This window comes from Myxocyprinus asiaticus, chromosome 5, assembly GCF_019703515.2.
Source record: "Myxocyprinus asiaticus isolate MX2 ecotype Aquarium Trade chromosome 5, UBuf_Myxa_2, whole genome shotgun sequence".
NCBI classification, from domain to species: Eukaryota; Metazoa; Chordata; class Actinopteri; order Cypriniformes; family Catostomidae; genus Myxocyprinus; species Myxocyprinus asiaticus.
In genome coordinates this window covers 49,693,995-49,707,372 of record NC_059348.1, presented here as the reverse complement: position 1 = coordinate 49,707,372, position 13,378 = coordinate 49,693,995, and the positions used below count along the sequence as shown (strand labels likewise).

The following is a 13,378-nucleotide window of genomic DNA, read 5'->3' as shown; positions in this document are numbered from 1 at the left end:
GTAAAATCTCATATCTTTTTCATCTCAAACTGATTACACACTCAACTTCCCGACTAAAGGAAAAGATACAAATTTAATTAGTAATGTTTTGAGAAATAATGTGGTGTTCAAGTAAGCTGTTTAGTGACAGGCAAAATCAGTGGGAAGCAGCTTTCACGTTATTTTTAAAAAGTGGCTGACCTGTACTGCATAGATATAGATATAGCCTACTTTACGACCAATTATCAGGCAACATGCAAATGATGAATTCTCCAGAAAACTATGAGGATCGGTAAGTAAACCTTTATTTATAGCACTTTTTTGTTTTTTAAGTTTTTGTAAAGTGCTTTACAGAAGGCATACTGTATATAGGCTATGTACGTAAAGATTCACCTACATATGTGTGCGAAAAAGGAGATACAAAAAAGTAAAATCAACAAAAATAGAATAAAATATAAAGAAATGTGGAAATTAAAAAATAGCAAATAAAAAGCAAAATAAGAAAATAGAAATAAAATGCTACATTTAATGTGGACAGAAAATAATTAAAATAAATAAGTAAAAAAGTGTGCTTTGAGAAAATTTAATCAACTGCTTGTACAGTAGGTTGTCTGAGAAAGATCCACAGGTTGGGAACCTATAGTGACTAAGGAATACTTATTAATGACACTATTCATAACTTGCACAGGAGGCAAAGAGGATTACATTACAATCAGAGGAAATTGAGATTTTTTGTTTTGACATTTTTGTGGGCAGTACATGCATAACCCACATATAACACACTGAATGTGTTATGTATGAGCTAACTGCCATTTCTCAGAATTACATTGTTACATGATGCAAGAGGTCTGTCTGTTCTTGTGCTTGGTTTCATATGTATAGGATAGTGAGATGTCTTTTAAAGTTATCTCAAACTCTTTTTTCCCACACATGCTGCAGCGGTTGTCATCTATGAAAAGAAAATAGAAAGAATTAGCTCAATTATTTCCACTTGGGGCAGTGGTTGCTCAGCGGTTAAGGCTCTGGGTTACTGATCAGAAGGTCAGGGATTCAAGCCCCAGCACTGCCAAGATGCCACTGTTGGGCCCTTGAGCAAGGCCCTTGACCCTATCTGCTCCAGGGGTGCTGTATCATGGCTGACCCTGCACTCTGAACCCAGCCTAGCTGGGATATGTGAAAAAAGAAAAATAATTTCACTGTATATGTGTGATAAATTATTTATTAATTACTTATACTGAAATACTAAGCTGTTTTTATGTACTGTATTTAATAAAATGATATAGAACTTAAAATGGAATGAGCTTAATATGTTTGAATTATAAAAATGATCTCAAAGATAAAATGCTTAGGTTTATTTATTATTCTGTAATAACTAATTATTACATTGATCAAATTAATTACAGACTTCTTTTTTTGGCTAACTTATTTACAACAAAACTCAATAACAGAGTAGAAAAACAGTGTGTAAGACAACTACAAAACAATACAAAACCTAAGTGCGGGCTATCTATATTTTTGGGGACACAATGGCAGAAAACGTCCCCAGGAGTGTGCTAAAATCTAAGAATACTTTTCAGAATACTAATATACTAAAATATATACTAAATATAAATATTTAAAATACTAAAATCCTTTTGGGGATGTCCCCAATAATGCCTTTATTCACCTCTAAAATGCTAAAGCTTGTATTTTAGGGTTGAGCTTGATTTAGTCTTCTAAGTCAATAAGGATTAGTAAGTTATTTTAAGAACAATACCACTCAAAGGGAAATACCCAATTATAGGTTGCTTGGTAAACATTTTTAATGCTCAGCTGTGTAAACATGCCAGTAAAGCTTCCTGAAAGGTTGAATGTTAATAGGCAATAATAAAAAAAAGAATTTGCTTCACAGAATAGTTCACCCAAAAATGAAAACTGACTGCTGATGTCAAGATTTATAGTGAAAAATAAGTTACATTTTGATCTGTTCTCACCCAAAACCGATTGGATCACTTCACAAGTCGTATGGATGACTTTTATGCTGCATTTATGTGCTTTTTGGAGCTTCAAAGTTTTGGTACTCCTTCACTTGAATTACATGCAGCTACAGAGCTGAGATTTTCTTTAAAAAATCTTCGTTTGTGTTCTGCAGAAGAATGCACATCTGGGATGGCACAAGGGTGAGTAAATGATGAGAGAATTTTCATTTTTGGGTGAACTATTCCTTTGAAAAGTAAACTAAACAAAAATAAATAAATAATAAATAAACAAGAACAAAAAGGTTTTAAAATTGTGACCTCATGAATATCTATTTATGAACTATTTGTTTATAATAATAAAGTACTCGCTTAAAGCGCCTGTCAGCACGCTCGCTCTCATCCGGGTACTTTTCAGCATACGTGTGTTGTCATGTGACCCATCTTCAGCCATCTTGTGGATACGAGACGAGAGACGCCACTCGCACACAAACTCAGCGCTGTCAGTAAAAGCAGAGGTAAGACAGCGGGCCCGACATAAATGGTTTTGTTCTAAAATAAACCGTAACTATTGCTACGCAAACTCTCAATGGGATAAACCCGCCCCAAGTTAGCGCACTGACGCTCCGCATGGTTTTAGGCCTCGAAGCAGCGGGCTCGATTAGGTCGTCCTGCCGCTGAGTATGCACTCAGGGGTTGCCAGACAGTTGAAGGAAAACGCGTTGTGAGCACAGGCTCACGGGTTTAAACGCGTGTCAACTCACTTACACCATTCCTTCCGACGGCCACACGCTGTGATTTTACTCTACTATATATATTTATTCAGACTGTTGCTAGTTAGTACACTTCGTGGCGATGCGTGGGGTTGAATTAAACATGAATTTGTCAGGAGTTGGAAGTCAGAAAGTTACATGGCCATGGTTAGCCTCAGCATATCACATTACACCTCTTTTAAATACATCTTGAGCAGGTTAAATGATACCCAAAGCTGTTGATTGACTAGTTGACGTTAGATTTAAATGTAGTTAATTGCATTTGTCGGTGATTTTGGTGGTGATCTGCCTTGTGTGCTAAAGAGCATACTGGAATTATGAAAGAATGGGCTGCCAGGGATGTGAGCATTCAAACGGTACATTTAGTTGACACTTGACTGTGTTTACATTTGAGATTTGTTCAAATATGATTTAAATCTTGATGCTGATTAAGCATTCATGCTAATGTTAGCTTGCCTGGTTTACTAAGTTACGTCTGTTGTATGTTAGTTTTCTCACTGTTTTTTTTTTTTGACCTTCCTATCTGCGTTTTAAAAAGTCTACCCCCCCCCCCCCCCATGCTGCAGTGGATGTCAGTTGTTGTTTTTTTTTTGTTTGTTTTTTAGCGATTTTTAGGTGCTGTTATCTGGAAACCGACCATCGTCGTTTGTCAGTTCTGTGAAATGTCAAAAGCACACTTTGCACTGTTGATTTTGTTTATTTATTTATTACAAAAAAAGCAGTTTACCATCTGTTTTGTGTTCAGCCGTTGTCTTTTTCTCTGATTGGTGTTAAACATACATGAACCGTGTGTGTCTGTTTGGGACCTGATGTAAGTTTGTGTAACAGCTTTACAGCGAATAATGCAACCGAATAATCGCATGCTTTTGTAGGTGACTGATACAGATGAGCTTCAACAGATAAACGGATAAAATGCATTCAAAGGCGGTGACAGTGTAGCCTAGATACTGTGTGTTTCTCTGAGATAGAGTATGCGCGGTTAGTGTTTTAAAGTTGTTTTGTTGTTGAAAGAGTGTGTAATCAAGATTAGGTCGTTAAGTCATTACAGGGACACGTTGCTCAGATGGTGTAATCCCTGCTGCAGTAAGTCACTCCTGTTTGTTTTGCATTTAGATGTGCGATCAGTTGCATGATGCGGTTTGTCAGGCCACACTAACATACATTTCACTTCGGCCAATAGCTAGCTAGATAATAAAAATCAAGCTTTTATTCTCTCTCTCTCTCTCTCTCTCTAGCAAACCCTTAGGCTAAAAGCAGCTCTGTTTGACAGGACTGCCTAGATGTAGCTGCAACTATTTCTTGCACTGTATTTATGCACCCAAGTCATCCTTTGACCCACTCAAATTCAGAGAAATTGAATGTTGAAATGATGAATTCAAATAGATGGACAACAGTGGGCAAGGGCAGTCTCTAGTAGTACAAACGTCCGAGAATGCCCTTCCTATTTGGGAGAGTTCTTAAAATAGCTCTTGCCACAGTAAGGGGTGTACACTAAGGTGCTGAACGGATGGGGATCACCTCTAGAATATGTATATCAAAACTGGTTGATGGTCTGTACTGTGTAGTTGTAACATTTAGACATAAATATAAAGTTCAGAGACTTCAAGACTGAGCAAAATGTACAAATGCTACATAAAGGTGGTAATTTGAAGGCATTTGGTCAATCAGATTGCAAATTAGGCTAGCGCAAAATATTGTTATGGAGAGAGAGATCCACCTTGTGCAGTGTTTCCCCTATATGCATTCAGGAGTGGTGCTGCGCCACTGCTGAATTATGAGTGCCTCTATTATCTATTGACGTCACATGGTTCATTCATATCCATGATGTAACGTACACTTGCCAGCACAAGTCAGTTGCACGATTATACTGCGTGCAGTCAAATGTGAAACCTGTATGAAGCGAAAGGGATCCCACCATATACACGCACATATTCACAGTAACGTCATCGTATAGCAGCCCATCATAGGCTGTTTGCGAGTGTGTACACATACACAACGGAGAAGCTGGAGATCCGACATGATACCTCTTCTAGCGAGAAGTCTTTTACTCTGATAACTTCTTTGGCAAAGGTAATAGAAGAATAGGGCTCCAGACTGTGACTAAATGGTCGCATCTTGCAATAATTTTTCCCACCCGGTGAGATGTACGTTTTTTTTAGAGGTCACACCGGTGCGACTACAGAGTTCGCCAACTCTCGTTGTTAATGCACAACGTGTCTGTTTTCTGTTTCGTATGAGAAAAATGGAACATAACAGCACTAGCCACTACCTGGATCAATTATCAGCCAGCTCAATGAACAGAGCAGGGCAGAGCAGTCTCACCCATGCAGCGAAAATTCATTATAAAAAGCGCTGTGAGAAACATGGCGCCAGACGTGAAAACCATTTGAATCTGGCTGTGGAAAAACCCTATGAAAACTCTTAGTGTCTCTTGCCTTTGTGATTTAACGAGTTTAAAACCATGTTTAACGTCACACCATTATAAACAACACTGACCAGAACGTAAATTATAAGGCTGTGCAATCCACACATCACCACCCTTACAAAATTGTACCTTGGATTTACTATCTTTTACGATCTTTAACACTTGACATATAATAGTTGTTTATATTGTATCATGTTTTTGTTGAGAAAAACAAGCATATCCACATGCTCAGTAAACTATACTCATTTATACACACCAGTTTAAATGATGGAATGTCCCTTACCTCAGCTAGCAAAGTCTTTCTCGGATGCCGTGTTTGTTGTTTACTGAAGCGTCGCGGGGATTACGTTGCAACAGGGACACTGCTCTCTGACAAGCTGCACATATACGGGAGTAAAGTGTACACTGCTTATACAGTACATTTAAACAGGAACCCAGCTTTCTCACAGTAAGCCACATTCTCACAATAACCTGCTTTTTTGGTGTCCATCTAAACATACTGACAGAGCGGTTTGCTCATCAAGTGTGATCAACTTGTGTCCATGCTCAACAGCACCACCCAGTGCATTCTGTTATAACTGCCAGTTTTAGTTTGTATGTTCAGGATTTAACATGCATCTCACTGTATATATGGCCAGCAAAGCAAAACTTTGCGAAATTCGAATAGTATTTTTACTTTTCGAATAATTATTGCCGAATCTACTCGTGCACATCCCTAATAAAAAATATTTAATAATGTCACTATTTTTATTAGTTTCTGTCATTAAATATTATTATTTTTTGTTTTTAAATTAAATACAAAAAAATATGTATTTTTTTTCCACTGTTTGCTACCAAATCAGGTGCTGGTGCCATCATCTGTAGAACTTAGTGGCACCAGTGCCACCGCTCTCATATGTTAGTCTGAAGCCCTGTGGTGACGTATGTTCTGTAAGATAGGTTTATATGTTCTGTTGGTGTTTGTTTAATAAAAATAGTGAAAGTGATTTTCGGAGCGCTTCAAGTGTCAAAAGCTCCCAGTAAATAATAAACACACATATGACAAGGTGAACATGAATAACCTATCTCACAGCATTTTTTGACCAATGCACACATTTAGGAAGCCCTGAAATCCACCTATTCGGTATGTATTTAATTACCTTGGGTGCTTGCTTACCAATATGTCTTTACTAATCAGGGCAGATCAGCTTACGCAATCTCCTATTGTTGTGCTTTATCTCCTCAACGTGAACTCATGCGAGGGGTAAAAACAAGTGTTTGCAAGTATTCTTTTTTTAAATCGGTTTAAAGCATTTACTAGTTTTCTTGTACATTACAAGCACTTGACTGTATACTGATATGGAATCTTACACATAAATTAGTCATCTCAATATGGGTTTTTCATTGGCCAATACCGTTGGGCAGGTGTTTTTTATTTTATTTTTTTTTTTTAATATGTTTTGACAGGATTTTAAAAAATGTTACATCGAGGAATTCAACGTTTTGCATAAAAATATAAGCAAACGCTACAGTTAGATACATTGTTAATCCACCAAAGGCTGAATAAGGAAGAGAAAAATTTTCATAGCACTTGGGTTGATGCCGCCTCCAATCTAATCAGCTGGACGTGTGCATGCTCCAAATGAACATAACAGGTTAGCAACATAGAGACTAGGGCTGGGGAAAAAATAGATTCTGTTACAAATTGCGATTCTTGAGCCAAATGATTTTAAAAGCGTCTCCCTGATGAAAAAAAAAGTATATATATTTTTAATTTTAAAGTGACTTCTCACTTTTTTTCTCTGTCAGTCGTCTGGGAGCAGTTTGTAAGAGAGAAAATTTTGAAAATGTAAAAGTCTGAATGGACCATTTTTATATTTTCCTTAAAATGAAAATCTACCAACAACTAACACTGTACAGCAGAATAGTGAAGCTTAAATATACTATTAGCTAAAGTAAAGTAGGCCTATAAATGGTTGGACTATCAAATAATGGAAATGTTCTCATGAGAACTAGTAATATCACATTTTTGGTTGTTTTTCCTTGCCATTTATGCAAGAAATGTAGATCTATCACACAGTATAAGAGTGTCAAGTATTTAAATAGTTTCATTTCGCTTTAAATTCCTTTTTTTAATGTTTTATATTATAATTTTTTAAATGTTTAATTGCTACTGTTTTTAAAAAAACGTAACACTGTTTACTCTGTTCTCTATTTAATTACTGGCTCTTGAATAATTCCTTTACAAGCTTGAAGCAAGTTTTACAAGAGAAACGCTGAAGGCCTCATTGTTTTGATTTAAATTGTTAATATTTATTTAAAAACAATTTTTTGTAAAATAAGTGTTTTATTGCATATTTGCTTACAAGTGCAATACCAAGTTAACATAGAACTGTTAATGAAGCTTTTTTCTGCTCGTTTTGCTTTTTACTTAGCATGAGAGAAACGGGTTAAATAGTTTTTTTTTATGCAGTTTTTTAACAGGATTTTTTTTTGTTGTTGTTGTTGCAATAATCATAAGGTGCTGTTTGGTTTATAATGTATTTGTTGTGCCCTCTTGTGGACTTAGAGCATTTTAAATTTATATATATATGATCTACAGCTTTATTGCATTTTTGCATAGATTGAAGCAGAGAACATTTTGTCAGAACCTCTAGTAAATTGTTACTTTGTTTAGTACCCTTATGTCCAGGTTTTGTAAATCACTGAAATAAGCATTTTTCTTCAGAATCGTGATCATTATTCTAAGTAAAAAAATTGTGATTCTAAATTTATCCAGAATCGTGCAGCTCTACTGCCAGTAGAGCTGAAATGATTAATCAATGTTATCGAAAACGTCAACAATAAAATATTGTCGACAAAAATTTTAGTTGTCGAATAGTCGTTTGAGAGCAGGACTGCAGCTCGCGCCTGACTGAGGAGAGGAAGAATTACACAGCTCACAGTCCAGATGCACTCTAAACTTCCAAAGAGCTTCACGTGATGTAGATTGCAAAGTATGAGGGAATTATACAAAAATACCAAATAAGTAAATACAGAAGCACTCATGTTGTGGAATAAGCGGAGCCAGAGCTCTTTAAAGGTATTAGGCTTGCCACAGTATACAGTGTTACCGGTTATACTCTACATAGGATGACACCGGTGTGAAATTTTATACAGATAAAATGGGTAAACATTATGAAAGAAACTTAATTATAACAGTTCCTATATCAATAGCCAGACGAATAGAATTGCCTACATTAAGTCGCCTAACGAGTTTGCGATTCATAAATAAACCTAAATAAATGCATTGAAAGCCAGATGTTCTTTATCGACATATCAAAATTTGAACATGCACTCACAGAAGACGTTACTTTTAGTTGACGGCAACAACTGTGCGAGGTGGGATGCGGTTTGCCCCGTATTTTAGCGACTCGCACACACCCAAACTGTACCCGAATGTGTTGCAAATGTAGAGATTGACATGAAACACAGACACCTTCAGCGTGAGTTGGAGATGCATCCAGCCACATACTCGGTTCAACTATTGGTGATTCGATCAAATGAGCCCAGTTTTAAACGGAGAGCGCTTTTCATTGAGCTTTAAAAACGGAAAAGGCATATTCATTACGGGGAAGAAAACTCTTAACGGAAAAAATAGTCTACTTGCTCCATTGATTCGTTCTTTTGGGAAAGGTCGTGTTTATTAGAAGGAAACGTGGATATAATTTTTTTTTCTTTCTCCCTGGTCATAGCCTTTTCCATTAGGCCTATTTGTTGGGTCTGTTCGTAACGAATGTGTATTTGTTTCCATCAGTGCTGTTTTTCAATGTAATTATGGTCTAGTTGGGCCTTTTTGACAGCTGACAGCTTGTCAGTTAAAAAATAACTTCAAAACGTGTCTCAATACACCCGCATTCTGCTTGTTGCATCTTGCGTTGTTTTAGCTTAAGGACGCGTTGGGCGCCAAGACCATTATCGGAATTAACTAATGTATGATTCCCATAAAAGAGTGACATCTCTTGTGGAAAGCCAGCGAGTTGCGTTACCCGCTGCTGGCCAACGTGGCAAAAAATATTTGTGCATTCACGCAACAAGCACTGCGTCTGAAACGGCGTTGAATGAAGTAACAGTTTCGCGCATGAGGCGTTAAGGACATACTTATTAATATTATTCCCTTACCAAAACCTCTTACCTAAACCTAACCGATCAGTAGTGTGTGTAAACATGATAGGAAGCTGCTGTGTGTGACAGAAGCAATGCGTATTAGATGGAAACGATGTCCAGCGACGTCATTGGCTGTAGTGTAAGTCGTAAGAATTCATACGAGTGCAGTCGTATGATATCATACGAATTAGCCAAATTAAGAAAAGGCGTGTGAATCCTTACAATTTCGCTGTGAGAGTGTGTAGGTATTACCGGTATAACCGGTTTTGAATGCGGATACGCACCGGTATGAAAATTATGACATCGTGGCAAGTCTAGTCTGTATAACCCTCAAACTTTTAAAACTAGTCCAAACTTTCAGACAAGTTTTTGTCAAGCAAACATCAAAGTTTGTCTTGACACACTTTACCCATAGTTCAATCATTGTCATTTCTTTTCAGACTTTAAAGGAAAATGGCAGAAACCCAGACACTTAACTTCGGTCCAGAATGGTGAGTGTTATTGTTGAAGCATCGGGGTTTGATGTTGCTTTGTGATTATTATTAATTTTTATTTTATTTAGATTTTTTATTAAATGTTATGCCAGGCTAGTGATGTACACAGCCCCATTCAGAATTTCAGTATTACATTGCTGCTGAGAGCTTTACTTTTCACTAGATATAGAGATATTCAGAGTAAAAAACAACATAACTTAAGATCTTACCACATAAAATAATTTCTGATGCCTCAGACTGTAATAAAACAGTAAATATATTAACGGTAAATGGAAGCATATCAGGCAAGTGTGCAGTACCTGCTGAATTTTCATTTAAATTTTTTTTTAACTAAACTTAACTAAAGAATGATTCCAAATTATTTTTCTGCAGTAAGTATGGTATTCCTTCAATATTTTCTGAAAGGTTGTTTAATCCAGCTGTTTTTTATTTTTACCTGACAATAGGGACCTTGTAAACAATCATAAACATTTCAGTGTTTACCACAGATAAATGCTGTCAATCACATGCCCTGTTTGTTTCCACTGTGTCTCAGGCTCCGTGCCCTGTCTGGTGGAGTGGGTAGCAGCAGCGTGGCCTCCCCTCCGCTTTCACCTGCATTGCCAAAGTATAAACTCGCAGACTACCGCTATGGGCGAGAAGAGATGCTTGCACTTTATGTTAAAGATAACGTGGTGAGGACACCTTTTTAGTTTTTGTTGTCTTTTCAAATTTGATTTCTGAGTGTTAATGTAAACACATTAAGCATTAGTCTTGGACTGATGTAATTCTAGTAAAGATTCACCACTGGTTTGTCATGGTTTTCACAGGATTCCCAGGGTCATAGCATGGAAAAGTCATGGAAATTTATGTAGTGAATGTGTTTTTTTTCTAGTTAAGCAATAAAATAATGGTGATCAAAAAATAATATTTAACTATCTCCCCAAATCCAAATATTTACCATCTCCAACGGCTCCATTTGCCATCACGCAAGCATGGTCTGAGACCATCAACCCGCGCATCTTATCATGTGGCTTGTAGAGCACGTTGCTACGGAGACACAGCTCGTGTGGAGGCTTCACGCCATCCACCGTGGCATCCGCGCTCAACTCACCACGCGCCCCACCGAGAACGAACCACATTATAGCGACCACGAGGAGGTTACCCCATGTGACTCTACCCTCCCTAGCAACCGAGCCAATTTGGTTGCTTAGGAGACCTGGCTAGAGTCACTCAGCATGCCCTGGGATGCGAACTAGTGTACTCCAGGGGTGGTAGCCAGCGTCTTTACCACTGAGCTACCCAGGCCCCCTTTTTTGTCTGTTCTTAAAAATATAATAAAACTGTGTTTCTTCAAGGGCATGTCTTTGTGACTAACAGCATTTCTTGTCATGTGTCACTCCGAGACATCTTAAAGGTCACCCGCCTGTTGCGGGTAGATCAGATGAGCAAAATTACCTGCGCATGAAATACATTTGGACGAGGAGCTTGTGAACTGGATTCAGCCTCGTCGCGGGTGGCGGGTGTTAGTTTCACAACCTGGCCACTGTTTAATATATTTGGCGACATCCCCGATCCATGGTTTTGGCATTTCCCGATATTGTCGATCATCGTCTGTTTGCAATCGGGATCATTGTAAGACACCGTCAATATCTGATTACATCATCCTATCATCCAGCCCAGTTGTTTTGTATTCAGCTCTTTCTTATTGTAAGATGACTTTAATATTTGTGGCATTCTGTGTCATTTGAATACTTGAGTATAAAATGTTTGTCTACAAACTGTTTTGTTTTTTTTAGATTCCGGTAGATCTTCACGATAAGGAATTTCTACCTATTTTACAAGAGGATCCCCTGCCACCATTGGCATTAGTCCCTTTTACAGAGGAAGAACAGGTGAGAATTGAACTAGTTTATTCAGATAAGAATCAGAAATGCTTTCTGCAACAGCTCTTTGTTCTCTATGAAACTGAACTTGGTGAGTCTTCAATGAAAAACTGTGCCTACATACTCTAGGAGAGTGGTATTTCTTCTTTGTATATTATTTATTTTTCTTGATTTGGCACATGATGTGGTCGAAACAGCTAAGGAATCTACACCCACTCTCAGTCTTGCTGTCATGCAACCTTATCTATTCATGGAGTGACTCTTACATTGCCGTGCATGTGTGTCTGTCAGTGTTCATTTTTACACAGTTTTTCTTTTAGTCTTTTGATGAAAATGACTTTTAAAATGAGTCAATATTTCATCATGTTACATTCATTAATTTTAGTCAGTTTTACTCGACTAAAATAGCAAATAACTTAGTTAACGAAAATAATATCTTTTAGTTGATGATAATGTGCCGAATTACAGACCAACAGACCAAACTTTAAGCAAATATTCAAACATTAAGAAAAATATGCTAAACATTTTCTTAATTTAAATATTTAATTTAAGACTTATAAGACATGAAGCATATAAATGATAGTCTACAAATACTATTACAACATACTGCACAACTGTCCTTGTTGTAAACCTGTGCTCCTGAAATAATAGCATGAATACTGAAGGATTAGCTACTCTGTTTAGATTATTTGAAAGTTAGTTTACTGTATTCTGAATTCTTCACACTTTAGGGTAGGGGTGGGCGATATGACCAAATTCTTATATCACGTTATGAGAAATTTTGTAGTAGGATAACCTTTATGTAACACAATATAGTTACATTTTTCAGGAAAATCAATAAAAATGGGTTTATACAGTATATTAAATACCCATATTGTAATGCCTATTTTTGGACAACCCAGTCAGTGAATTAAAAACTTTATAATGAAAACTACCTCCTCTTAGGCTATATAATTTTCTCTCTATTTGGAACTTGAAAAACATAGTCAAAGTTTAAAAAAAAAAAAAAAAGTCAACTTGGTTTTGAATCAACCTTACCATAATGCTAAAGAAAACATGGTTGGTTTGTAAACTATCAAATATCATTTGAACAGAATTTGAGTAAAGGTGATGTTTAAAAACCCTTCATTTTGGTGCATGATAGTGTTTAAGCTGTGTTTCTCATCAGTGGTGGTTAGAATGTCAGGCTATTTTTCTTTTTGAGATGTTGACTTCCTCTGCAGCGCTTTAAGAATTGAGAAGTCCGAGTGATCCTACTCTGCGCTCTCAGTTCTATGAAACACAAATATTTGGAAGTCTGCTGGACTCCAGAGATAGCACACGACACACTTGTGAAACAATGATGCGCCTGTCAGATGAGAAGCATATTAAGTGCTTATGAAGTGCAAAAATGCGAGATGACTGTCTTTAAAATTACTTCAGCCACCCGAAATTTTGCTTGTTCGACCGGCCGTGCACATGGAGAGATATATATATATATATCTTTTTTTTTGTGTGTGGTGGATTTTTTTTTTCCCCTTTTTCACCCAATTTGGAATGCCCAATTCCCAATGTGCTTTTAAGTCCTCATGGTTGCGTAGTGATTCGCCTCAATCCGGGTGGCGGAGGATGAATCCCAGTTGCCTCCGTGTCTGAGACCATCAACCCGCGCATCTTATCACATGGCTTGTTGAGCGCGTTGCCACGGAGACATAGCGCGTGTGGAGGCTTCACGCCATCCACCGCGGCATCCGCGCTCAACTCACCACGTGCCCCACCGAGA

At 37.3% G+C, this 13,378-nt stretch overlaps 1 protein-coding gene across 12 annotated transcripts in view; it reads left to right on the top strand.

Moving 5' to 3' along the window:
* Window positions 1-10: 10 nt before the first annotated feature.
* Window positions 11-13,378, top strand: part of LOC127440620 (GRB10-interacting GYF protein 2-like) — a 47,746-nt gene continuing 34,378 nt past the window's right edge. For 4 of the 12 annotated variants that reach the window (XM_051697316.1, XM_051697317.1, XM_051697313.1 and 1 more), the window contains exons 1-4: window positions 11-271; window positions 9,698-9,748; window positions 10,287-10,425; window positions 11,530-11,625. In XM_051697316.1, coding sequence (XP_051553276.1) covers window positions 9,711-9,748; window positions 10,287-10,425; window positions 11,530-11,625 — 273 coding nt within the window. In that variant the 5' untranslated portion in view covers window positions 11-271; window positions 9,698-9,710. Of the gene's footprint in view, window positions 272-2,371; window positions 2,453-9,697; window positions 9,749-10,286; window positions 10,426-11,529; window positions 11,626-13,378 lie in introns of those variants that run through there. The other 8 variants (XM_051697324.1, XM_051697325.1, XM_051697314.1 and 5 more) reach the window with 4 other exon arrangements.